The sequence below is a fragment of the Melopsittacus undulatus genome, chromosome 1 (genome assembly GCF_012275295.1).
Source record: "Melopsittacus undulatus isolate bMelUnd1 chromosome 1, bMelUnd1.mat.Z, whole genome shotgun sequence".
Lineage (NCBI taxonomy): Eukaryota > Metazoa > Chordata > Aves > Psittaciformes > Psittaculidae > Melopsittacus > Melopsittacus undulatus.
The window spans coordinates 63,192,235-63,219,482 of record NC_047527.1 but is presented as its reverse complement, the minus strand read 5'-3'; the positions used below and the strand labels follow the sequence as shown (position 1 = coordinate 63,219,482).

The following is a 27,248-nucleotide window of genomic DNA, read 5'->3' as shown; positions in this document are numbered from 1 at the left end:
ATGGATTACCAAATCATATAAAAGCTGATGCTTGTTTAATAACAGCATTTCACAAAATAAGTAAAAGGGACAGCTAATATGACATTTCACTTCTGCCTATACATACATGTGGCCACATGGCAAGATGTACCAATACTGGAAAGTATTATCCAGTACTATCATCGAATTGTAGGTAAGATACCAAATTACAATTGTGATATAGAATAAAAGTTCCACTTTTGGCAGCTTTCTGAAACCTCATGAGAGATAGGCAATGTTTTTCTTTTGCCAAAACACAATCTATGGTTGCTTAGGAACTTCTGGACAAGTAAAATACACTACTCAAATGCTTAAAGCACTCACGTAAGGAAACCACCAGGTACCACACGTAAAATGTACCAAAGCATCTTTATTAAGAAGTTTTATTTCCCCAAATAATTTTGAACCTTTATTTTTTAGTGCTGAAAAACAGAATTGAAAATAAAAAGCTAAAATATAAAAACTTTTACAACATGAACTATGTAATTACTCTGAAAAGAGTTTGGACCACTCTGAAATAACTGTAGTCTTTATCTAAAGATGCAAAACAGTAAAGAGTTAAACACAATTCAAATTACTTCTGCATGACTGTCCTGGTTTTGACTGGGATAATTTTCTTCCTAGTAGCTGTTACAGTGCTATGTTGTGGATTTAGTCTGAAAATAATGTTGATTACAAACCTATGTTTTCAGTTGTTGCTAAGTAGTGGTTACACTGATCAAGGGCATTTCAGTTTCCCATGCTCTGCCACTCAGGAGGGGCACAAGAAGCTGGAAGGAGCACAAGTAGGGCAGGTGACCTGAACTAGCCAAAGGGATATTCATACCATAGATTGTCGTGATCGGTATGTAAAGTGGAATCAGGTTGGCTGGGAGCCACTGATAACCACTATGGGCTGGGCATCGGTCAGTGGGTGGTGAGCAATTGTTTTGTGCACCATTTCTACGTCTTAGGTTTTATTTCTCTCCTTTTTCCTTCTGTTGTCTCCTTTTTGATCACAATTATTACTACTATTATTTTATTATTATTTTATGTCAATTATTAAACTGTTATCTCAACCTACAGGTTTTACCTTGTTTTCTGATTCTCCTCCTCATCCCACCATAGATGGAGGGTAAGCGAGTGGCTGCATGTTGCAGGCTGGGATTAAATCATGACAGCTACCAGTTTGGGCAGCAAGTGGTTCTGCAACAAAAATTATTTAATTCACAAAGTTTAACTGATTTCTAAATTAGACTTTGATACCAGGTACAGACCTGCTGAGGTAAAGGCTTAGTTCTGAAGCACCCACCATCTACTACTATTCTATTTACATCCTAACACTATTGGACAACTAAGTTAACCTGTCTTCATCAGAATAGTAAGACCTCAGAATAGATAAGGCACTCAAAAGTCAATTAGAGTCCAAAGGCAGCGTAAGGAATGGCTGCCACCTTTTAGCCCCTTCCTAGTGGTATTTGTAAGCTGTTCCAGCCCAAACCATAGAGGACAGCCTTCAAGCAGAGTAAGAGGTGGCTCTTCTATAGCACTGTGCTGAGAGGGGGCTCACAGGTACACAAGGGAAACATCAGAGATCTAAGTGGTCTGTGCAGTTAGCTTTAATATGACCATATGACCAAGAAGCATGAGCCCAGCACTCTGCATAGCAGAAGAAAGGAATAAAAATAAACAAGCAGGCCTGTCCAGGCATGCAAACACAAACTACTCCTTTGAAAATAAGGAGCTGTAAGACTTGGACCAGGGCTGTAATATACATTCAGAAGGCAATCAGAGAAACCTGTATATTAACTCTGATCTCTGCACATGCTTAAACACACAGTGTCAGCCCTGGCAGGCTGACTGACAGGTACGTTTAACAGGAATGAAGAGTTCCAAAAAAATTCAGTGTTCCACTTGCAACCCCAAGCACAGAACTACACAAGTACCGGCAGCTTCCCACCTACCCTTGGAGTCACAGTGAACAAAGCTGTCTCATTATCTTTCTCCCACACCCTACCCCACCTCCCATCCCTCAGTTCCAGGATATCCACCAACCAAAACATATAAAATACTTCATATTTCTGGAACTGCAGAATTAAAAAAAAATATTTGACATTTCAAACTACCATGAAAGTTGCTTTAATAAGTTACATGTCAGATGCTTCACTTTCCACAGCAGAAAGCAGAAAATTCAACAACCAAAATGGCTAAAAGCTGAAATAAAATGTTGTGAATCCATTCTGCAAAGACAGGCCAGCTGCCTTTGCTAAACAGCAAATCTGTTGACATTGAATATCTTAACACAGTGATCAGCTCCACAACTTGCAAGCTGCAACCACTCACTGCTGTTCTGATCATTATGTCCAGCTCTGCCTGCATGATGTCTCCAACATAAACGTTTCACAGCAAGAGCATGACTTTGACTGCAACAAAAAGAAATCCATAGGTAGCTACAAAATGTCACACACAGTTGGGCATGTGAGTCTAAACATCAACATTTATATAATTAGTACTTATCTATTAACACTACCAACTGAGGAAAAACTGACTTGTGACAACCAGCAGGTATTAAGTTCTGAAAATAAGTAGGACCATTAACACTAATGCCATTTTATTCTCTCACTTATCAATAATTCAAACAGCTATTGATTTCAAGTTTTATCACATTAAGCTGCAGGTCTAACATTTCAATTACTGAGATATGACAGATTTCTGGCTTTTAGCCTATGAATTTCCTGTTATCTGGTGTCTTTTTCCAACACACTTCAAGCACATGCACGCTAAAGTCACCATCAACTTTCATTTCTGGTACTACCAATGTCAGTATGTGGAACAAAAATCTAGGAGAGTGCTTCAAGTGAAACATCAAGGTCCTTCTACAGAGAGTTTCTCTAACTGTCAGAACTGCAGCACCAGATATAGCTTGTCATTCCTTTGGTTTCTGCTAGAAGTTGCTCTTGAAAGCTTGCTCTCATCCACTTCAAAATGTTCTGCTGATGTACATAGACACTTCAGTATTTTCTATCGTCTTATTTTATGGCTAAAGATAATAAAGTTCTTTCTGTGGGGCAAACAAAGGGTAAGACTTCTCAAAGTATTTGCACAGATTGAAATATTTTGTGGCTTAAGCTGCCCCCTTGGTTTTCACTGGTGTTTGTTGGGGTTTTCTGTTTTGTTTTGGTCTTTTAATAAATCTGAATAACCAGTATTTTTATTTCCAGGTTTTGACTTGAAGACATCTTTAGACTTTCAGGGATCAACCTTTTCCTAAAAGGATAATGATTTTTTATATAAAAATAGACCAGTTTCATATCATTTTATACTATAAGAATAGAACTCCAGCACTACTAGTCTCAAGAGTAATACTTCTTTGCTCCTAACCTACTTTAAGACATACCTGTTATCCATCTCAACACACGTGGTCCAGTCAGCTACTGCTGGTTCTTGCCCACTCTGCTTCCATGTGTACAATGTAATCTTCCCATTCTCTAAGCCTACTGCAACAATATATCTATCAAGAGAATAACTGCATTAGTTCTGAAAGAGATTACAGTAGGCAGCTCAGTGAAGCTGGCTCTAAAGCAAGCTAGAAAGAACTAATACTCAAAACTCTGTTCCACCTTGCCCTTCAAATCAATATTTACTTTTCACAATTTGTATCATAGCTTCTTCACTAAAAAATGTGCAAAGCAGAAACATACAAAATATTTGGTTAGGAAAAAGGAGGTTATTAAAACATCAGATCAGCCAGCACTGTTGGAAGAATAAATATGTTTCAGGTGTGTTCACGACTTTTTTTTTCTTGTTACACTGTTTGGAGAAGCCACCATACACCTGAAAAGACAGCTGTGAAATCCAAAAAGTAGAGGTCATTCAGTTAAAGAACGATCAAAATATTTTTACCAGTAGATTTTAAGGCCTCTTTAGCCACAGAAAAATGACTAAAGCAGAAAAAATCCTAATAACACAAAACAGCGTTACAGAAAAAAAACAATACCTTCCATCAGGAGTAAGCACATGGCTGATACTAACAGCAGTAACAGAATCTCCAGCATCCAGTACTGCTGAACAAGGCTTGATTGAATTCAACATATTCCCTTCAGTATTCACAGATAAATCACAATTGCCCCATATAATGACCTGTAAGAAAGAGAATCATCTAAGAATTTTCACTTCAGTATTTTTGTAAATGCATTTTAGAAAAGAATAAGAAATAACTTAGTTAAAATAGTGGGTAACCCCCAAACCAATAAAAATGTCTATTTACACAGATTCGACTTTTGAGACAGTCTGATTTTATGAAAGATACTGACAACGAAAACAGATTCTGTTATGAAAGTTGAAGAACAGTTGAGAGACCCATGAGTTATGTGACATATGCTTGTCTTACTGCATGACAAAAGAAGGGAGAAGGTCCAACTGGCAGACCACAGTCTTGTACAAGTACTTTATTTAGCATACGAAAGTCTCACTGATTTCTATGTAATACACACACAAAGATTTTTCTGTATTTACAGAACACGGGCTCATTAGAACACAGCATCTGCTAATCTAAAAGTACCTCTAAAATAAATCTGTGGTTTTAAAATTTCTTTTGTATTAATTACCTTTTTGTCCCGACTGCCAGTAATAAAATACTTGCTATCTGGTGTCCAGTCACAAGACCAAATGATTCGACTGTGAACAGCTGTATTTTTGTCTGTGTATGCACAGCAACTGAAGAATGGTCCTGGAGTAAAACAGACAAAAACCCTTGCATGTTAAAAGTAATTGTTACTTCTCTTAACTCTCAGTAAGAACTACAGGAATACTCAGTCATTATTCCACTCATCTTTAAAGCAATTGTGAATACTCATCACCATATCAATCTTTTTTTCCAACACATATCACAATGATAATTAGCACCAGTTCAACACGGTATCAGTCAGCCCTTATAACACTGAAACAGTAACAGTTTGATCTTTCACACGCGGACCTCTTTCAGAAGAATGTAAGCCCAAGCATAAGATTTTCATGTTCTTTCTATATAAGTTTTTCCTAACAACACTGACTTCAAAAATTTTCTGTACATGTATCCCAAATTACAAAATAGTACTTATTTGCGAAGTAAAGCCCCAAGAACTTAAATCATAATAATGTAATTGTAAAGATTAATCTGTTCTCAAAGAGACAGGCTGCCATTTCAATATGCATACAAGCAGGTAATAAAGCTGATCAGTAAATGGGAATACTTTTCCTAAGCAGAAAATATTTGGAACATAAATTTTGCATAACCACTTCTCAGGATGCCAATACCAGCAGTTTCACTTTATACTGATAACACTGTTCTTTGTAGACAGAAAAGTTATTGATGAACAGATGAAAACTGGATTTCCTCTACTTACGGTAACAATTTATACTCCTTATCCTGAAACATTGTGTAACTATGGTGGGCAATACACCAGGCTTTAGAACTGAAGTCTGAAAAGTACAGAAATCTCAAGCTAGGATACAACCAGACACTGTATGAACAGACCAAAACTCACTGCCAAGTCTCTAGGAAAACTACAGACCCCAATAGTGTTTATGTGCTATTAAGCCAACAGTGCAAGATAATCGCCTTCAGCACAAGCATCTGTTCTAGGAATCCATTTAAGCATTCAACAGCAATCTCCTCATGATTTTGCAAGGCTCAAAGTCTTTATAAGAAAGTCAACTGAATCTTTATTATCAGCATTTATTCCAGACAGAGACAGTCCTAGTCAAATTAATCAATTGTACAGGATTACCAGAAAGCCACACCAAAGATAGAGATTAATCCTGTCAAGAGTCTCAAAGTATCATGCCCTGCAAACAGAAACAAGGCAGCTCTATGCAGGACACGTGTACAGCAATGAACCTTCAAAGCCTTGCCTGCATAGAACACTGAGGTGAAGGTTTTCCTTCACAGAATACCAGTTTGAGGTTCCAGCATTACAGTCCAGCATGGATACTTGATTTGAGTAAATCTGAAACCTATATTCAAAAGTAGGAGGCAGGAGGACAAATAGCAGACTTCATTACATCCATCAACTAAACAGTACTTAAGGCCTGATTATATTCTTCTCCACACTTTAATTCCATTTGTAGCTTTCCTATATACCATTAACTGCACTTCTTAAAGCACTAGGAGTCTGTAATACTATTAACTCTCAAAAGTTGTACAGAAAATGTCCATTAAAATATTTTTACCAATTCTCTTTCAAGTATTTTGAAGACAAAAGTATTGAACAAACCATGAAGTCTTCAAATGTGTATATCCACTTCACATATCTTACCTGACTCTGATGAGTCTTGTTTCCTCCACAGTGACCAATTCCTGTCTCTAGAAACCGCTAACAAAAATTTCTCATTAGGAGAAAATGCCAGCTGGGTAACAGTCAGATTGTGAAATGACAAACTCTGCAGTTTCTTCCAAGAAGCAGTGCTCCACAGAATAATTGCTGCATGTTCTTTTTTGGAAGCCTGTATTGATGGGAAAAAAATATGAGTGAGAATTATCAAAAGCAAATATAAAAGGCACACATTTCAAAAGACAAAGATGTCAGGGTGCTTCTTTTAAGGTTTGCAATTAAGTTAGAGCCAGCTTTCCCCTGAAAAGTTTGAAGTTTTTTTTGCTACTTTCTACTAATGCTGATTTTACAGGAAGTAAATGTTTTATACCTGTATTTGTTAGAATTTATCTTACTAATATCTTCAAATGAATCATGCATAGTTCATGAATAATAATTTATCTGCATTCACTCTCACCTTTGCAAAACAACTGTCATCTATACAAAATCTTTTCACATTTAAGTGAAAGAACAGAACTCAGCCCAAACTGAATTCTGATTCCTGCTCTGTCAGCCCTGGAAGTGTGGTGGCATTTTTCACTAGATGGTGCTAGAATCTTTTCTTACCTTACATGCTGAGGCAATTAGAGTGTTTGAACTATTGCAAGCAACACAAAAAATTTCATATCCATGTCCGTACCTGAAAAAAATGTGAAAAGATATTTAACACATCACAGTCATTTTTGCAGTATGCATCAAGGTTCTTATGTTAATTTAAATCCCTCTGCAAACATGAAAGCCCCTTCCAAGAACTTATTGCCAGTGTTTCAGTACTTTGTCCCAAGTAATTCCTAATCATGGTCAGCATTAAATTTAAACATCCACATAAACTCTTTCACATTTAGGAACTGACTACAGAAAAAAATTGCCCAGCCCATTCCCTAGCCCTAAAGCATCAGCACTGCAGAAGCTATATGAAGGATTAACAAAGCAGACTAGAAGAGCATGAAATGTATTCTTATTTTCTTCTAAAGCAGTTTTAACAGTACCAGTAAAAAAAAAATCAGAAGCCATACATTTGAAGATCACCAAAGAAATCCACTACAAACACCCAGCCAAAGGATGCCTGTTCTGCTGTTCTGTGAAATAGTGAAAGATCTCTGAACCAGAGGAGAAAAATCATGTTGCAGAAGGAATACAACACTGTAAAAAACCCAAACCTTGTAGCTCTCTCCAGAAATACATTTTTGATCAGTCTTTGCACGAGTTGTGCTGGGACTGAAGCTCGTATTTCTGGACTGGGATTTAGTGAATAAGCAGAAAGGTCACACAGATTAACACAAATTAAAAACAGAAAACAGAATGGAAGTAAAGAAAAATTGGAGATGAAACCTATAAATAGTGGATAAATATCATCTAAATACCAGTTGGGTGGGGGAGGAGGGGGAGGTGTTACTCCTTTGATTCCTACCTCTGAAGAGATGGGCAGTTCTCTTAATAAACTCCTTTGGTCAGGAGTGTTGCAAAGTTCTTATAAGGGATTGATATTCATTGGATTTCACTTGCAGCCAAAACAGCCATCTGTTTCAATGACAAATTACTGTCTCTATTTGTTGAACAGAATCCAGAAGAGTCGCTGCTGGGCATATCCCACAGACAGACTCCCACATTCATGTCTGAAGACTGGGAATGCACTGGTTTTTCATGAAGGGTAACTGTGCCTGAGGAGAGGTACTGGTGGCTGTTAATTGGAACATTAATTTGCAAATCTGATTGCATCTTATAATGATTAAGGTACTACTGCAAGTCTTCCTCTTAATCTGCCACCAGCAGGAGTTTTATCATAATGCTTACTTTTAAAGCCCATTCCTGGGGACTATTCTGCAGCAAAAACCATTGGAAGTCAATTGTCTAAATCTGAAAAGTATTTATTCCATTAAAAGTATAAATTTCCTTGAATTCAAAGAAAAAATGACCTGTGGAACACATTGTGAAACAAGTCCTCAATTACTTTGGCATTATCTCCTAAATGTAATATTGAAGAGCACATTGACAGAAACATTTTGAGCTCCTGCATGCAACTTTACTCTTGCTAAACAGAAGCACTAAAATGTAATATTTAAATAAAAACAAAACCTAAAATACTGTCTTCTGCAAAGTCACATGAGCAGGACTACCACAGGTTGGACTGACAGCCTATACAGGTCAGTGCTGTCTCCAGTAAAGAGAATAAAGTTAGTGGCAGTAGGAGATGCTTGTATGAACAACTATCAGCCTTTCAAGTACAGAAGCTCCAGTACAAGCCCCTCTCATGCCCCCATACATGCAATCTGATCCCTTCATTATGTCATATAATACCAAAAAAAGTGTTCACAATTGAGAGAATGAATCAATAATGAAATTACACTTTCAAACACAAGAGATTCTGCCTTAACAATGTGCAATTCATAGCATACAATTCATGCACTGGTAAACTGGACTTTCAAGGTGTCCAGACAAATGACTACAGTAGTTTTCTAAGGTCAAAAGGGATTCCTCAAGACTTCCAAGTGCATTACATGAAATGTACATACATATAAACGTATATTTATGACAACACTTTAACCTCAGCCTGCTGCACATATACTCTCTATGGTAATTTTCCGAGAGGATAAAGGCTAGCACACTCTTACAGGATTTATCATATTTTTATTTTAAAGTTATTATATAAAAAATTCAGCAAGTTCTTCATACTAAAACCTACTTAAGCAAAAGCCTTGCAAAACCCAACATAAATCCTTCAAAATTTGGTATCAAGTTAGAGCTGGGAATGCACAAATGTCAATGACAAACAAGCTATTTTTAGCAAGCCAGTTCTTCACACTGTTTTTCTGCTGCTATGGCAACTTGAAATCTACATTATGCGATTTCACGTTATTTCTTTCAAGATTATCCTGAGGAAAAAAAACTGAAAGTCTATGAATGCTTCACATCTTGTTGCCCTTGCATAAAAGAATCCCTATCACTAGCAGTGTCTCTAAAAACAGAAAAAATTGCTCAGGTAAGTCACTTAAGATCATCATAAAATGCAGTTATTTTAATGAATGCAGGATATAAAAGCAGATATGCAGTACTCCTGTTAGCAGAATATTAAAGATTCATGGCTCACTAGACTTTGAGAAATGTCAAAATTAAATGAAGAAAAATTTTGGCCTTGGCTTCTTTTCACTACTTAAGTAGTTTGATAAGGTACCTTTATGGCAGTGGATACATTAGCAGCCATAGCACACACAGGAGAAGCAGTTAACGTAATGGTTGGAAAATACAAAACGCATAGATATGGTCCAATATCCAGCATCTTCCCTTCTATAAGCACTTTTGAGTACAAACAAAGTAACAGAGCTTAGAAGCACTCAAAGAAAATTAAGTGCCGACTGAAGGCAAAGATGAGCTCCCACAAAACCTCCTACTCTGTCAAATTAAAACCACCTGCAAACTGTTTTCACAAAGCTTTTTATTTCCTGCCCCCCAAGTGAAGTCACAAAACTTGTAATGTAGAGAGGCAATTGCAAGCATCAGCAAAGGCTCAACATTATTCTTGTTCCTGCCTGAGACCACTCTTTCAGGAGATTAAGATAAATAAACCATAAGATCTTGAGATGATTCATTTCTTTTGAAGACTGATACTAAAGCTTTGAAGACTGTCAGAGCATAGCATAGTGTTAACATGATCCTTACAGAACAAATAAGGTGACAATCTTCAATTGCAAATTGTTGTGAATCTCAGGAAAGAAGGAACAAAACATAGCTGAAGAACCATTCAACCTCAAAGCAATTACTGTCATGACTATGTAACTATTATCTTCGCAATCCACAACCTGCTCTGTCAGCATTCAATACCCAAACTGGATCTGTAACCACCTCACTCAACATTCATCACTTTGCTCTATCACTAGACACATCTGATATTGACTGCTGCCTCCATCTGTTGCACCTTACAGCTCTGTTAGGCTGTAGGGGGAAGCCCCTGCATTGATGCCTCAGCCTTTACCTCTGTACCAGAAAGACTTGATCTGCAAGTGCCACAAAGTGGAAAGAGACAAAAAACTCCCTATGCCAAGAGACATGCAGTATAGGCAAGGTTTTAAGCAGATGTGCAGAGCAGAAAGATAGAAATAAAGGCTGCAGCATGGAAAGAGACGCCCATCACATTCCTGAATACAGATAAGACCATGAGAACATGTTGCAGCTCCTTGTAGCAAACCAGGAACCTTACTATTCTCTTGGAACGGATGAAAATATTAAGGATCAGTTCCCTAAACAGACCTCCAAAAGACAAAACTTCTAAAGGAGCAATTAAAGTCTGCTCATTACAAATTCAAAAGCTTAGCTTTGTGCTAAAAAATATGCATATTTCACTGTTTCACTAGAAACAACTAGTGAAATAAAACTTCACAACACATCAGTTTTAACTGCCATTTCTGGCATTGTTTCCTCATTTTTCTATACATATAAATTATTTTATAAGCAATACATGGCACACAAAGTCAATCAGGTAGTAAAACAGGAAGAGTTACAAGACCAGACTACATGACTATGTTGCAATAGCTTTCTGGAAATTTCATAAATTAAATAAAAAAGGAAAATAAAACTTACAACTTCTGAATTTCAGGCCACAAGGTATTCTGCAGCAAGTGATCCTCTGGAGGAGGCTCTAAAAGACATTTGTACAACATAATCAAATTTGGTACTAACTAATCTAAAAAAATCAGCCAAATGCTTCAAGGTTATACCCAATGAACCTCATTCTCTATTTTCTACAACAGAAATTAATATCATACCTGTAAGGATCAAGGGTTGAAAATAAATCTCAGGATACTGATTCGAAATGGTATTAAATGTTTCTTCATCCTCAGCTGGTTGAACAGCCATATCTCCTGTTCAAAGTAAGGACTTCATTAGCTCAAGAGAACATACTTGATATAAGGGAAAAAACTTATTAGACAAGTGAAAAACAAATCTATTGGTTTTACAGTATAAGCAATGGACATCAGGTTCCTTTGTTTCTAGAGTTACAATTATATGAATATTAGAATCTAGTTATTCTAAAGTACAAGAGAATGAGGAGGAGAATAAAAATACAAAAAAATAAAATCTAACTTCTGGATTAATTTCATTCCAACACTGACGTGTCTCCATCTGCACAAGTCTCTTTCAGAGATTTTAAAATAGACTTTGATTTACCAGGAAGTAGTCACCAGGAGTTGAACCTATGCTTCCCCAACATTAGACCTCTCCTTCTGTATCTGAAAATGCCTAAGGCAAAAAATCTCAAATACAAGTCGTGAATTCCTAAATTTACTGTAGATAGCTAAATGAAAAGCCATACTTGCAGAAACTTATCTACAATCAGCAAACTTCAGCAGAAGTGCCAAGGGCTCAGTCCTTAGCTTTAGGCAAAAGTACCAGAAGTAACTGACACTACTCCAGTTAATTTTAATTTAAAATTCAACTCTGTCCTTCATTTTGAAGGTATTATTTAAGAAAAAGATACAGAGTTGGGTAACAGCTGCTCTCAGACAATCTAACTTTTTGCCAAATGCACATTTCAAATACAGCACTGGTTTAAAAAAGGAAGTACAGAAAAAGCAGAACAGAAAACCTATTCTTCTCATTCATCCTGTCTTCCCTTCCCTTGAAAATGAAATTAACAATATTTATCTAATTGAAGACTGCTATCTGGTGATCACTCATGAGGAAGATTCCTCTGCAGAGTAAGCAAGAAGAAAGGTCTATGGGGCTTTAACACAAGCCATCAGTGCCTGACAGCATTGAGTGGGCAATGGCGGACAATGCAGGAAAATTTGACAGCTCTTCTACTAATAATGCTGCTTCTGGGTGTACCCAGAAATCAATGGAAATTAATTATTCTCTGTGTGACAATACTCTAGGAAAAAGAAGTACTGTTCCCTCTCAGCAGAGCTCATGAAAAAGCAGTAGAAAAGCAAAATTCATCTGGCACCTCACAAGCCTTTCACCAACAGAACATTAGCTACTGTTGGCCAATTAATTCTTCCTTCCCAAATACTTTCACAAGGCAACACATTCCTAGAAAAAAAACTCCCACATTTATGGCTATTTTCACTGGAACAGAAAACATGCCACTGATCCTCCTCAAAGCAGCATTAAGCTTCTACAAGGGGGCTAACATTTGAGGAAAGTATGAAAATGACTCCAGAATGTAGCGTTACTTTTACAAAGCAACCACAAGTAGCAACAGCTAGTCCTGCTTTAACAACTCTGAACCTAGTTTTTACAGTATGCTGCTATTCAATACTAATTCTTTTGGCTAAAAGTCACCAGTCTTCTTAGGGGGTTAGAGGGGTAGGTAGTGGGCATGGAGAAAACAGAGCAACAATAGCAAGTGGGGAAATTCTAATAATACCCTGCTGTGGTTATTACTCCCATAACCATCACATGAGAGCAATGTGCCTCAGCATTCATGTGAAACTCATCAAGATCAGTCAACAGCAGAGGCTCTCAAGAGCACTGTGCAGACTGAGTGGGGCTCCTTCGAAAGAGAGGTGCAGCACACAATATGGAAACCAGGAAAGGAAGGTTTGCAAGAGATACTAGGGAATGGTTAGAGGAGAAATCAGACAAAGGGAGGAAAGATCCTCACTTGTGCTTTTTTATTTTTAAGCATCGTATTTAGGTGCTACTAGAGAAATAAACACTTTGCACAATTTTATTTCTAAGATTCTAAACTTGCAGTCAAGCTTACAATGACAAACCTAACGAAAATATGTACACTAAAACAATCATTTAAATCAAAGTTTCCACACGAAACACTACCACCATTATTTTTCATTAGCCATACCTTCAAAAACAGCTTTATTGGATAATCCCAAAGCAGGCACAGTTGCACCTTCTGGAAGATCAGATGGTTGCTGAATGTAATAAATAAATAAATACATAAAGCTTACATATGGATTGTCATGTAGGTTCAGATTTCAAAGTCCACAATTCAAGAAACCCCTGAGAGTGACTTTTCTAGAGAAGTGAAGGGGGGCACTTTGAAAAACTCCCAACTCATCCAGAATCTGTTAATCAATCAATTAACTGAGAACACTGCAGTTTAACACCATAGGACTGGGAAATGGTCTGTTTTGAGGTGAAATAATAAAGCAGCAATTTGGAAAACAGGACAGAGGGTGTGCCCACAGCTTCACACACAACTTGGTACATAGCACAGACCAGAGTACATGCCTGTTCAAGACAGCACAGAGGAAAGATAAATCATCACAGCAAATACTTCCATAAAGGTATGGGGATAAAAGAAAAAATTCAGAAAGGGTAAGTGAACTTGGGGCCTTTGTGCAGAGATGGAAAAAGATCAGATTTAATAACTGTAAAACCCCTTTCTTACAGTGTCTGAAAAGTCTGAAGAAAGATTGCTTTCCAGATTTGGACTAATAATTTAGGTGACAACTCATAATACTATATTATTTATTTAAATGTTCATAATTTGATGAGAAAATGTGGGAGACACACACACAAGTCTAACGCCTCTAAACCAAAAATGGTTCTTCATTACAAACCAGGGTGTAACACAATCCCATGGATTTGAACTAAATATAATCCTATTCAACCCTTTTTGAATATTAAGATGGCCTTTTTTTTTATTACTTTTGTGTTTGAGCTATACAGTTTTTTAAGAGCAGCTGTATATTAGAGTCAATAAAATCTGCCTCTTTAAACTAACCCCATATGAAACATTGTGATATCATGAATCAAAAAGTAGTACACAGAGGAAGACCTGATAAGGAAAGTCTGCATGAAAAAAGATTAATGACCTCTGCCAGCATTATGAAAGCACAGTATCATTAACATACACGCTCACAAAGTTTTATGGAATTAACACACTAAACAGCTATTTATGCAACTTCTTGCTATCAAAAATTAATAGATTTCTTTCCCAGGTATCTCAATTGTTAAATTAAATGGAAAGCCTAATCCATGTCTGAGAAGCTGCACAGAAAACACCACTTGCTTTTGAACCAGAAATGCAAAAAGCATGCAAGGCACCTACAGAGGCAGCTACCTTGAATGAGGTCTGCTCTACAAAATGCAAAGAAAAACAGAACTAGATCTTAAAGCAAATGAGGAGGAAAGTACAGTAACTCAGCAGTCTTATCTTTCCACAGAGCAGGAGACTACACTTATTGACAACTAAGAACTGGAATGTAAAGGCCTCAAGAAGATTTCCCATGCCAAGAGGAAATAAGGCATGAGCAAATATATATTTATAAATATTTATATGTAACAACTAACAGCATAAAGCTTTTTCAGCACTGTTATTTCCAAGCATACAATTAAAAAAGCCCCAAAACAAAAAACACATAACCACACAACTGTAATTACATCTAGACAAGACTACTACACCCTTAAATTAAGAAGCACATTCCCAGTCCTTACTGCTTGCTTTCAACCCACAAAGTGTGTGCAGTAGTCTACTTGGTGTGACAACTTTAAAATTTACTCATGCTCTTTTCAATCTTCAGACACTAGGTCTTGGTAAGTTCCAAATGCAATCTGTTTTATGAGATGTCACCAAAAAATACATATAAAACAACACACACTGAAACCAATAGAAGGAAAAGGAAAAACCAGGTTAAGGTTTCAGAGCTATTAATGTAATTTTTATGCAGTTCAGTGAAATTTTACATTTTCTAAAGCATTAATTTTATTTACATGAAAGAGGACTGTTTTCATTTTAGCACTGCTTTAGCACACTTACGTGGGAGCACAGCTTCTCCACTGGAATACCAGTGATGTTACTGAAATTGTCTATAAAATTCTTGGGAGCACGAAAAACTCTAAGCACTTTTTCATCTGCTCCTGATACAAACTGAAACCGGCCGATCATTGCCAGACAACGCATGTCGTATCCGTGTACTTGAGGCCTTGCAATTTCATGCCAGGTTACCTAGATGAACAGATAGTCGGTTAAAACACAACTCTTAACTAGAGATTCTGAGTTCAAAAAAAGTACTAGCACTTGTTGACTTTATTAACATAAAGTTAACAGCAACTTCTACAGACATGATTCATAAAACTGATGTATGCATGATTCATAAAACTGATATATGCTCACATACACCAGTTAAAACTTATTTTTCCACCAAACAATTCCTGTAACTAGTAAACTGTGACCCTGCACAAATATGTTTAAGGCATTTGCTGCGCCCTTTGTTACTAAGGGCACTCTGACTGCCTTTTACTGTGACTTCTTTATGCTAGATAATCACGAATAGGACATAATTTGCTTAAGCAAAAGGAGGATTGTATGCCACTTACTGTCATTTGCTTCCTTTACCTGTCTCTCACAAAGCACAGCAGCACTGCTGTCAGCAGACTACAGGTTCCTACTTCCTGTCTTTAAATACTTGATTTTAGTGAGACCATTAAATAGAAGCTTTGCAAAGCACTGACAAAACCAAAATAGCTTCTTATAGAAAAAACATCTGGTAAATCCTGATGATTTTAGAAGTGTTTTCATTTTAATTATTAATTTTTTTCCTAGTTTCCCAAAATAATCATACCCATGCTTCAAGTATTAATCCAAGAAACCAGAATTGACAGCTAACCAAAAATTAGACAAACTAGTTTTACAGTCACACTAAGCAAAGAATATTAGCAAAAAATATACTGAATTATTTAGCTTGGTTTTCTAAAAATCTTATTTATTCCACACATGAAAAAATATTATTCTAAACCAAAAATCCCCACAGATCTATTTTCAAGCAAATGCATTTTCATGAAAAGTTTTTTAGTGTCATTTTCTACTATTCCTACATGACTCTTCATTTGGAAAAATACAGTGTGTACTTTTGAGTTGACAACTAGCAGAATTAGATCAGTATTATAATGCCTGGAAAATTGCAGCCAAGACAGAATTTACATTGCACTGGATATACAAACATAAAGAAAGGCTTCAACATTGCCTGTGAACTGCATAAATCACACTAAAAATTCAACTAAGTTTCAAATGGGGAAACCTGAATGGGATCCTACAAAATCTCATGTTTTCACAAGAGCTTGATTATTCCAGTGAGAAAAAGGTGTTATTTTTTTACCAGAAAAACAAACAAAAACAAGAACCCCCCCCCAAAAAAAAAAACCAAACAAACCAAACCAAAAAATCTACATGAGAACAGCGCTATAAACTCTTCTTACCCTTTACTAGGTCTTTACTAGGTACATGTTTGCATACTTTGGAACTACACACAAAACAGAAATGAAAAAGAAAAACAAAACCAAACCCCAAAACAAGGAGAGGGCTGCATAAGTCATGCAGTAAGCTTCTTCCAGAAAAACCAAGGTGCAAATTGGCATAACAAATCGAAGCCGATTGTTTTCACTCATTTCTGATACTGGAACCCAGTAGGATATCAGAATTGAGGTTTCAAGCCAGGATAGTTATTTGCATTTAACATAGAGTTCTCTTTTTACAGAGTAAAACATGAACATTGATCTGCAGTACTTTTCATAGCTATTTGAACAATCCATTGTGTCCTGTAAACATCAGATGTCACCTGTTACAATTTTTCAGATGCTAAACCCAGCATGGTAAAGAAAGTAGGTAATTTGAAAAGCCTGATACCTAAGTTCATGAGCAGCAGAACTAACCTGGCTTTCAGAGTTCAGAAGTCCTGAATACACCTCTTCAAATTATCTATTTCTACCTTAACCTTCCACCTCAACCCACCAACAGGATACTATAGCTTTCTCCCACACCCTGTGCAGCAACAAGTGTTGATGCTACTTGGATTTACACCTGGTTGGAATATCCACATGATATTGTGTCAGAACAGGTAGGGGAAGTAAAATAGTTCAGTTCACACCAAACTTCGATATGAAGACTGCAATCACTATGCTAAATCAATTAATTCAAAAGTTTCAGGGACAGAAGGAACAGCTGTACAGGTAAGTCATAGAAGACTGAGGTCTTTCAGAAAATAGGATTAAATGTTAGCAAGCAGTATACGTAATAAAGAGTAGGACTTGAGTATGTCACAGAATGTGGTACTGACAACTATTTTGAATGCTGCCAACTTACATCATGTGCTAGCCCTGGACTTTGCAATCATACATCAAATTCAACATACTATCATTTCCACAGAGCTGTTGTACCCTCCAGATCGGAGACTGGGGGAAAAGACTGAGAAGGAAACTGGAGATGCCCTTCCTACCACACAAGGCAAAGCTTAGCATCTGAGCTGGGTTCACCACCACTTCTGTGTGGCCTGAAAAAAGGAAATCGAGACATTGATGCCAAATTCACTTTCTGAAAAACATCAGACATCCTGTGCTGATCACACTACATATGCATTGATGAGACAATTGTGAGATCCACCCGTTGCCTCCCCCAACTAATAGCACAGCTTGCACAGGGCCTCACGTGATTTCAAGCTAGTTTTTGACAGTTTCCTGAATGGAACATTCATACTGCTCTGAAAGAAAAAGATGTATTTGTAGATGAGGAAAATGTGTGAGCAACTAGGAACAGGAATATTTACATTCTTAGGGTTTCTCCTACCACAGTTTAGACTTATTTTGGAATATATGAAGTTAGTAAGGAATAATTCTTCCTGAAAAGTTGCTTGCACAGGTACCAACTGCACTCAGGAAGTTCAGATAATCATTCTGGTACAACAGTCAGAGTCATAACCTAAATACAGTAAAAATTACAGTGAGAATTTTGCTTAGATTAAGTTTGTGTAATAAAACACAACCAAAGTTGAGTTACTTTATGATTACCTGCAGCAGTCCTTAGCCAAGTGTTAAATAAGGACAGTAGATGGTTATTAGAATCAGCCACATATACCTCCTCCTGAATTACTGCAGACCCTGAGAGAACACTAACTGAAGGTAATCTGGAAGCAAGCTCAGGATTAAACAGCAGTCATGCTATGTCAATTGCTAAAATTCTGCCAGTAGCATTTTTAAAGTGAAACCAGCACATACTCAATGACTAATCCAAGCATTTACATAAGCAATTTTGAACAGATCATAGCTTGGGGACAATTCAAGGTTTGAGTTATGTTCAGGTGACCTGCTCCAAACTTGGGACAGATAAGCACTCTTTACCAAGCTCACAAAATCTTTGAAGATCATACCTCTGTCTCTTGTTTTCTTCTCCATGGAGCAAAGAGTCTAGTAGTTTGATCAGAACCAACACTGATGATAAACTCTCCTTCTGGGTCCCACTGTACATCCTCTACACTGTTAAAATGTCCTGAAATCACCACTTCTGGAGTCCATTCTTTCTATTACAAAAGTCAGAAAGCAGCAAGGGTTTTTCAATTGACTGACTGACATATTCTAACCAAAATAAAAGTATTACTGCCCTTAAAAGAAACAAAAAACAACAAATGCCAAAAAAAACAAAAGACATTGAAACCAGCAAATTATTAGAACTCAAAGTGGTGACAGAGACACAAATATTGATTTACTGCTCCAATCTGAAAGAAACTTGTGTTATTGTTTTAGCAACCACTTCTGAAAAAAGCAAAACCCCTAAGGAGTCTGGTGCATTCCACTGACTTTATGGCTCCACAGGGAAGCAACTAGTTTTAGAGCCTGGGAGACTGCAACCCCCCTTCTGCACAGGCGCAAGACTCACACAGAATATTATATTCAAAGAAGAACTATTTCCATCATTAATTTTAGCTTGTACTGTTAAATTTTTCTATTAAGAACAGAGCTTACTTCAAGTGACATTTAAGTGTAAGTCTTTTAAGTACTAATAAAAAAAAACAACATACCTTATCACCTGTAGCCTGTTTCCAAAGATGTAATGCTCCATGAAAAGCATGAGCAACTATCATTGAACCATCTGGACTAAACTGGCAGTCAAAAAATCCAAGGGTATTGCCACCCACTTCACCTACACGCACCTAAATTAATAATCAGAAGTTAAATATCCATGAAAACTGTCTCCCATTCATACAAACACATCCTAACCTCATGAGATGAAAATTTAGCTGTAGGCAAGAATTTGCATTACACACAAAAATACATTTAAAGAGTATTTTAATTGCAAAATTAAGAACTAAAATATCATGGGAATTCAAGCTGCATGCCACCTTAATGGAGCCTCCCTTCATAAAAGGACAGGATCTTGCTCAGTCCCTTAAGGGAAAGAAAACAATACACTATATGAAATGGGGAATGGAATCTTCCCATGGTTCACTCCATTCAGTTGGATGCAAGTTTCTTGTCATCTGTTGCACAAAACGGAAAAATGGTTCAAAGGAAAATAGTTCCCAATTATTTGCCCCTCCAAGCCTTAATTTCTGAAATTCACTACCATATTTCCACTTCCCTGATTCTCCATGAATCCCTAGAATTTGCTCTACATTCCTGCTGTGGCATATTCTGGCCTCTGGTTTGTGCTTCCCTTGTGTGTGTATACACACACAAATGCCTTATAGTTCCTATAGTGCTCTTCCAAGTTTTTAATTACATTAAAAGATTAAATTATCAAGTTTTATCCAAGAGATAAGACCACAATTCCCTTCGAGCTAAACTCTTAACAATTCCCCCATTATTATAGAGCTGCTTTTAAGATCACAATGAAATGAATCTGTATCTCATTCTAAATGGTGCTGTGGACTAATATGCCCATTTATAATTCAAAAAATACTTCTCTCATGGAAGTGATTTTGATATGCCATGGCAGAGGCAGAATTCTAGTCTCACCTCTGAGCATGGGAATGATTTTGTGAGGACTCCTTTTTTATCATGAGAAAGACAGAAAATGTGATGTTCCCCTTGTGCCTCTCTTCCCTGCAGCTTCCAGCTCAGGTTTCCCTCCCTCAATGCAAAAAGGATTGCTGCAGTTAAAATCTGAACTGTGTGCTGCACATTTGAGGTCTAACCAATGCTAACAGAATGGAAAAACAAAGAGTAACACCACGCAACAAGCTTTACTGCACAACCCCTTTTTAGAAGCTTGTAAATTTAGCCACAACTAAGCATTTCAACTAGGGACATGGTATCTCTATGTGATCATCCTATTATGAAGCAATTTCTACTTCAAGTAGAAAGGCATAAGAGCTTTTCAATGGAACAAAGGAAAAAGTAAACATGCTACTGTAATTCTTTTTCACCCAAGAAAGGATTAGAACTTTCTCTGTGACCGGAAAGATCATAAACAATGGTTGGCATAAGCCAACACAAACAATTTCAGCCAAACTGTTAAAATTTGGAAAAGCAGGTCAACTGAAAACAAAGACATCTGGCACAGGACTAGATAAATCTCGTTGTACTACTTGTTTATTTAGGATGATCCACATCGGAACAGCATTCAAAATACTACCGTGAAATGTGAAAAACCAGACCACATGGCAGAAAAACCTAGTGACGCAGCCCATGAACAAATTACTGTGAGTAAAACCAGGCTTGTGAATTGCATGTCAGCTGCTCTGTAGTAACTGCTTGGGTACACATTCCCATGAGGATTACTACAAATAATTCAGAAAGGTTTCTTCTTCTTGCCAGGAGTACACAACGTGTTACCATACAACACCTAGCCTGCTATACTATAAATGACAATTGAGCACAAATTCCCCTTAGAAACTCTTTAATATGGTAACAAGAAAGCAAGCAAATCATATTGCATCACATCCTTTTTGAAAAATACAGTTTTACTCACAACACAGCATCACAATGAGTACTTCTGTAAGAAAATGTTTCTACCTTTCGTCCTAGTATTTTGTAGAGTTTTTGTTCCCTACACTACACACACGATGCTGGAAATGCAACTTGAATACTGTACATTATTGTGAGAAAGACTTGACACTTGCCTGTTCTAGCCAGACGCCAGATTCCTTATCAGGTTCCCAGATGATCACAGTTTTGTCCATTGATGCAGACATTATCCGCATTGGTTGTTGCATGCTGCCATCTACAGTACAAGGAAAACAATTATACTACAACTACAAGAATACTATCTAAAGAGTATTTGATCATACTGAAAACCAAACATATTAAGAAAATTGTTCTGTATCAGACATGCAATGAAGTACTTAAGTGCCAAACTTAAGCTCTCGGTTCAGGTCAAACATTCATTAGAAGCTAATGTATTTTTCAGCCATAACGTCCCAAAGAAAATGTAAAACACATACATGAGAACAACCATATTCTGTTTATTCACTCAAAATTGATATTGAAACAAATGTAATGTGAAGAAAAAGAGAGCTTCATAGAGACACTGCATAGCAGTTCTCAGTTTTATTCCCCAAATAAATTTTTACTGAGAAATTACAGTTTAAAACAAAATAATCTCTATGCCAATATTCACCGGGGTTTTTTTCCAAATTAAGTGTTAGATACAATATAGACTTCAACAGACTGTAGCACTTTGCAATATATAGAATAGTAAGGACTACTCCCTAAAATGCACTGAAACATTCCAGACAACTGCTCAACACAGCCAGAATGGAGAGGATGGAGCTGGCTCATCACCCGACTGAGAAATCCATAGGAGAACCACTAGGGAACCTTTCTTGAGAATAGAGATATTGGTGGGCACTTTATGAGGTGGTATCTTATATCAGAACCAGATCTCCTGCCTTATGCACTGAGAGTATGTCTCTCAGGCCAACCTGCCTCTACTGAAGAGGGGAAGCTATTTCAGGGAACCCAAGATTGGGCAGGCCACAGAATGCAAACAGCTGCACGCATGCAGAGGCATGATGTAAGACACATGGAAAACTTCATGGCCTTAATAGAACAGTTTTTGAAGTTGTAGTGCAAGACCTATATGCCTATATTGTGCCTAAACCTTGCTTTGACAGGCAAAATCTTTTACTGCTCTCTACAAAAAAAAATAAAATATACATATATATAAAGAACAGGCAACTCAGCCAATATTTCTACAGCAAGTTCTGTGTCTTTCACCAAAGGTATTTTGACATTCTAATTGTACTCTACCATACAAGTGTTTTATATATGCTGACAAAGCTGTGTTTTGTACTGGTGATGTCATTTGCCATCAGCAACTCTAACACATCTCAGGAAATAAAAAAAGGCACCTTTGCCAGAACAAATACACAAGCACATTCTGAGTGTGCTCAAGAATCTCATTCTCTTACACATCAGGCAAACACACACCAGCAAATCAGTACTGCAAATAAGGTTGTCAGAATTTAAGGATTTAAAAAGAAAGATAAAGGCTAGGGCAAAATGCAAAATTAAACTGTGAACAACTTTTTTTTTCCAATGAGCATCTGCATTAATGCCTTAAAACTACATGTAAGAGAAAACTGATACTTAAGGAATCCCTAGCATGTTATATAATGCACAGAAGACTGAAGATTAATTTTCTGAATGTAGTTATTTGTTCCTTTCTACTCCAAGAAAAAGACAGGAGTGTTCTTGAGTTAATGCTTACCTCCTAAAGAACAAATATTTCAAACACATGTATTAAGGTAAACTATTAGAGCTATTAATTCATATTAATTAATCTGTACACCATAAATAACAGATCAGTTATAATAAAGCCAGTACAGCTGAGTTATTTCATTCATTAAAGAAAACACGAGTAAAAGGCAGCATCCATTTACTTATAAAGCATTATTTGCAGAATTTAAACATTTTCATACTCCATAGTGACAAGTGAACATACAAATGAAAAATAAAAGCATGTGATGTACACTATGTACACAACGCTTAATGTAACTGCTAAGTGCTTGGTATTATTTTACCTTTGAAAAATGAAGGTTGCCAGTGAACTGCATACACCCAGTTTTCATGACCAGCCAACACCGACTCCAAAGTAACTGCGTATGTTGTATCAGTATCTACCACAAATCAGAGAAAAGCATATTTCATTCTAAAAGCCAAGAAAGACCGAGTCATTTCTGGTATCTTCAGTGAAAAAAAAAATCATCTTTCACCACCTACCAATATCTCAATAGCCTATTGACATTGAAGAACTCCTTGAAAAGCTGCTTTTGCCATAAGCCTCAAGTACCAGATTGACACTAAGAGGTCACTCAGAGTGGTAGCACAGAATTCCTGGAGAACTCTCAAGCACTTTGAAATAAATGCTCTGACACTGGCTCTACCCCTACTCTAAATCATATTTACATCTTCAGATGACTGTAAATACAAGCATTAAGATACTTCAAATGACAAATCAGAATTTGCAGCAAGTAGCATTGAGCACTTTCTACACATAACACCATGCAAACTTCATTATATTACCTAAATTGCCTAATAATTTACCTCACAATATCAGCATTCCAAGCCTCTGATGTTACAGTGCTCAAACAGTATGTTAAATAACCATTAAGTAATCCTGTATATTCTTATCTGTTCTCTCCAGTAGTTTCCTAAGATTTAAGTAATTGTAGTAATTCTTAATGTACTGAATTTGAAAGAAAATTAAAAGGTATGCTATTAAACTAGAGGAGAACTGCAGTACAGCTTACCTCCCACAGACAAACATATCTCCTACGTACTGCATTTGGAATATGTGTAACAATGCATGTTGGTATTAAGCTCTCTCCCTGCTTTACCTTTTCTGTAAAACATAATTAACTTTACATAGTCATGGCTTTGAACCAATAACTCCACTTTTTCTAACAGTAGAATAAAAATAGCAGTCAAAATGCTCTCAGATTCTTTAAATACAAGAAACAACCCAAATTAGATTGTAACCACCACCTTGTTAGTTCCCCTGAAACAACAACCAGATACATGAATGAAAATCTGTACAAGAGAATTTTACAGCTGTTACCTACCTTTGACAGTAAAAACATTCTCTTTCAGTCTTATGGAATCATCTTCAGTTTCTGGAAGTTGCTTTGATTTCATACACACTTTCCAAATCCTGATCAAACAATCCTGAGAACAGCTCGCTAAGAAAAGGTCTGCACCTATTTGGTGAAAATAAATACATAAATAAATTAAAAAAAAATAAAATTAGAGCTATGTTTTCATTGTTTTTCCAACTAATGGGTAACCTATCATCCTTGCAAACATGCAAACAGTAGTATCCTAATTTCTTCCTATTGCACACAGCATTTTAAAATGCTGTCTTACTTCAACATCAACTGACTCTCCCATTTCAAACTCTGCCAGTTGATAACACACTGACTACGGACACTTCCCTACTTAAGAAGATACGGAAAACATGGCAAAAACTGTACATATTTTTCCCTACTACTTATGGCCTTTACTCTAAAAATTCTGACAGCTCCAATACTGTTCAAGAACTTCTTTTCCCCTTTTCTTTTTCAGGATTGTACCATCCTCTAATTCCTTCTATTTAATCTTCTGTCCCTGTAAGAACTGTTTAATTAGTGAACATCTGAATAGGTTCTCCCCTTAATTTCCTATTCCAAAAAACAGGGAGAAGAAAAGTACCATTTCCCTCTTTCAAAAAGCAGCCAACTCTTCCTCACTCAGGTACAGACATTTGCATATTAAAAAGGACAAGCTGCTATAAGGACAAGCTGCTATAAGTCCTAGTTGTTTGCACTGAGGTACCAGTCAGGTAAACACACTTGAAGAAAGCAAGACAAAATGAAGGATGCATGTATTCTGTAATACTACAGTAGCCATAATTCTGATAACCAAAATATAACTGCAGCGTTAAGTTCAACAATTTTTATGTTTTAACCTGACACAAACTTCTATCTTGATTTTTAGCATCTGTATCACCACCTCAGAAAAAAAAAATCCCACAAACACAAAAGCTTAGGTGTTACAGTGCATCAAAGCCATCTGTTGGAAGGGTAAAAGAGCAGTACTGTCATTAAACCAATACTCTACTTCACTCATCTTTCATACTGACCATAGGCTGCCCACTCAATGCCTCTTATCCAATCTTCATGGCCAGGCAGCATTAACGTTTTCTGAAACTGAATAAAAATTCCTGTTACATCACAGAAATACACTCAATTACAACACACGTATCAGCAATTAGCTTTGGATTTTCAAGTCTTTTACATTTACAGCTTCTATTATATGAAACTGGAAAAATAAGCTGCTACTAAGGACTGTAATTTGCTGTTAGATTCTAAACAGACCTTTTGGGGTCTGCCACCACCGGGTAAAGACCTAACACGTTATGGCACTTCCCCTACATATATTCAGGAAAGAATGAGAATATCAGATGCTTACTCTGAAGAGGCTATGGTTTCTCAAGGATACAGATGATGTGGGTTTTTTTAAATTTATCAAGCTTACAGTGGTACACACAGAAAAACATAATGCATCTACGACGCGGTAAATAATTTCTATTACATTGTGAAATGGATGCAACCACCAATAATGTGAGAATTTTATACAGTAATATCAAGTGTAAAAAGAAGAGTAGATGTTTTGAAAATATTTCAATAATTAACTTGTAATACAATACTACTAATAAGAATTACTTATGACGGTACAAATATTCTCTATGTTTCTGAAGATTACTGAATAAGTTTCTAAGGAAAGTATACATCAAGAACTGTATATGCTGGTGATAAACTGCATGAACACAGGCTCAAGAAAAGAGGAATGTAAACATAGCCTTAAGACTGAAATATATAGTAGTATATTTTCATTCATAACATGCAATATTACTATGCCATATTTTGATTCAGTTACACATGTTTACTGCTTACTTAGCACTCAGAATCATAGAATAGTTAAGGCTGGAAAGGACCTTAAGATCATCAAGCTCCAACAGTCCCACCACGGGCAGGGATATTTCACACTAAACCATATCACCCAAGGCTATGCCCAACCTGGCCTTGAACACTGCCAGGGATGGACCATTCACAACCACCCTGGGCAACCCATTCCAGTACCTCACCACCCTCACAGTAAAGAATTTCTTCCTTATATCTAATCTAAGCTTCCCTGTTAAAGTTTCAACCCATTCCCCCTTGTCCTATCACTACAGTCCCTAATGAAGAATCCCTCTCCAGCATCCTTATAAGTCCCCTTCAGATACTGGAAGGCTGCTATGAGGTCTACACGCAGCCTTCTCCAAGCTGAACAGCCCCAACTTTCTCAGCCTGTCTTCATATGGGAGGTGCTCCAGTCCCCTGATCATCCTCGTGGCCCTCCTCTGGACTTGTTCAATAGTTCCATGTCCTTCTTGTATTGAGGTCACCAGAACTGCACAAAATACTCCAAGTGAGGGCTTACAAGAGCAGAGTAGAGGGGCAGGATCACCTCCTTCGATCTGCTGGTCACACTCCTTTTGATGCAGCCCAGGATGCAGTTGGCTTTCTGGGCTGCAAGCGCACACTGAAGCCGGCTCATGTTCATTTTCTCATTGAGCAACACCCCCAAGTCCTTCTCCACAGGCCAGCTCTGAATCTCTTCTCTGCCCAACCTGTAGCTGTGCCTGGGATTGCTCTGACCCAGGTGTAGGACCTTGCACTTGGCATGGTTTTAAACTTCGTAAGGTTTTTCATCAGCCCACCTACCTCACAAGTGTGTCAAGGTCCCTCTGGATGGGACCACAAACGAACCATATGGCTTGGTGTCATCAGCAAACTTGTTGAGGGCACACTCAATCCCACTGTCCATGTCAGCAACAAATATGTTAAAAAAAAACAGTCCCAACACCGATCCCTGAGGGACACCACTCGTTACTGGTCTCCAGCTGGACACTGAAGCATTGACCACAACTCTTTGAGTGCGGCCATCCAGCCAGTTCTTTATCCACTGAGTGGTCCACCTATCAAACTGTCTCTCCAATTTAGAGACAAGGATGTTGTGTGGGACAGTGTCAAACGATCTGCACAAGTCCAGGTAGATGACATCAACTGCTCTACCCCTGTCCATCAGCTCCATAGCCTCATCATAGAAAGCCACCAAATTGGTCAGGCAGGATTTCCCCTTAGTGAAGCCATGCTGTCTGTCACCAAGCACCTTGCTGTTTTTCATGTGCCTTAGCATGGCTTCCAG

The 27,248-nt window shown here is 37.2% G+C and overlaps 1 protein-coding gene across 1 annotated transcript in view; it reads right to left on the bottom strand.

The window, feature by feature from the left end:
- Positions 1-373: 373 nt before the first annotated feature.
- The window catches only part of ELP2 (elongator acetyltransferase complex subunit 2), a 40,264-nt gene continuing 13,389 nt past the window's right edge, over positions 374-27,248 (bottom strand). The window contains exons 7-22 of the mRNA XM_005153413.4: positions 25,138-25,204; positions 24,083-24,217; positions 23,042-23,137; positions 21,140-21,240; positions 19,097-19,228; positions 18,449-18,598; positions 15,067-15,255; positions 13,147-13,216; positions 11,108-11,203; positions 10,923-10,980; positions 6,915-6,987; positions 6,294-6,480; positions 4,605-4,726; positions 3,995-4,137; positions 3,395-3,508; positions 374-2,420 (exon numbers count right to left, since the gene is read on the bottom strand). Coding sequence (XP_005153470.2) covers positions 2,264-2,420; positions 3,395-3,508; positions 3,995-4,137; positions 4,605-4,726; positions 6,294-6,480; positions 6,915-6,987; positions 10,923-10,980; positions 11,108-11,203; positions 13,147-13,216; positions 15,067-15,255; positions 18,449-18,598; positions 19,097-19,228; positions 21,140-21,240; positions 23,042-23,137; positions 24,083-24,217; positions 25,138-25,204 — 1,890 coding nt within the window. The 3' untranslated portion in view covers positions 374-2,263. The remainder of the gene's footprint in view (positions 2,421-3,394; positions 3,509-3,994; positions 4,138-4,604; positions 4,727-6,293; positions 6,481-6,914; positions 6,988-10,922; positions 10,981-11,107; positions 11,204-13,146; positions 13,217-15,066; positions 15,256-18,448; positions 18,599-19,096; positions 19,229-21,139; positions 21,241-23,041; positions 23,138-24,082; positions 24,218-25,137; positions 25,205-27,248) is intronic.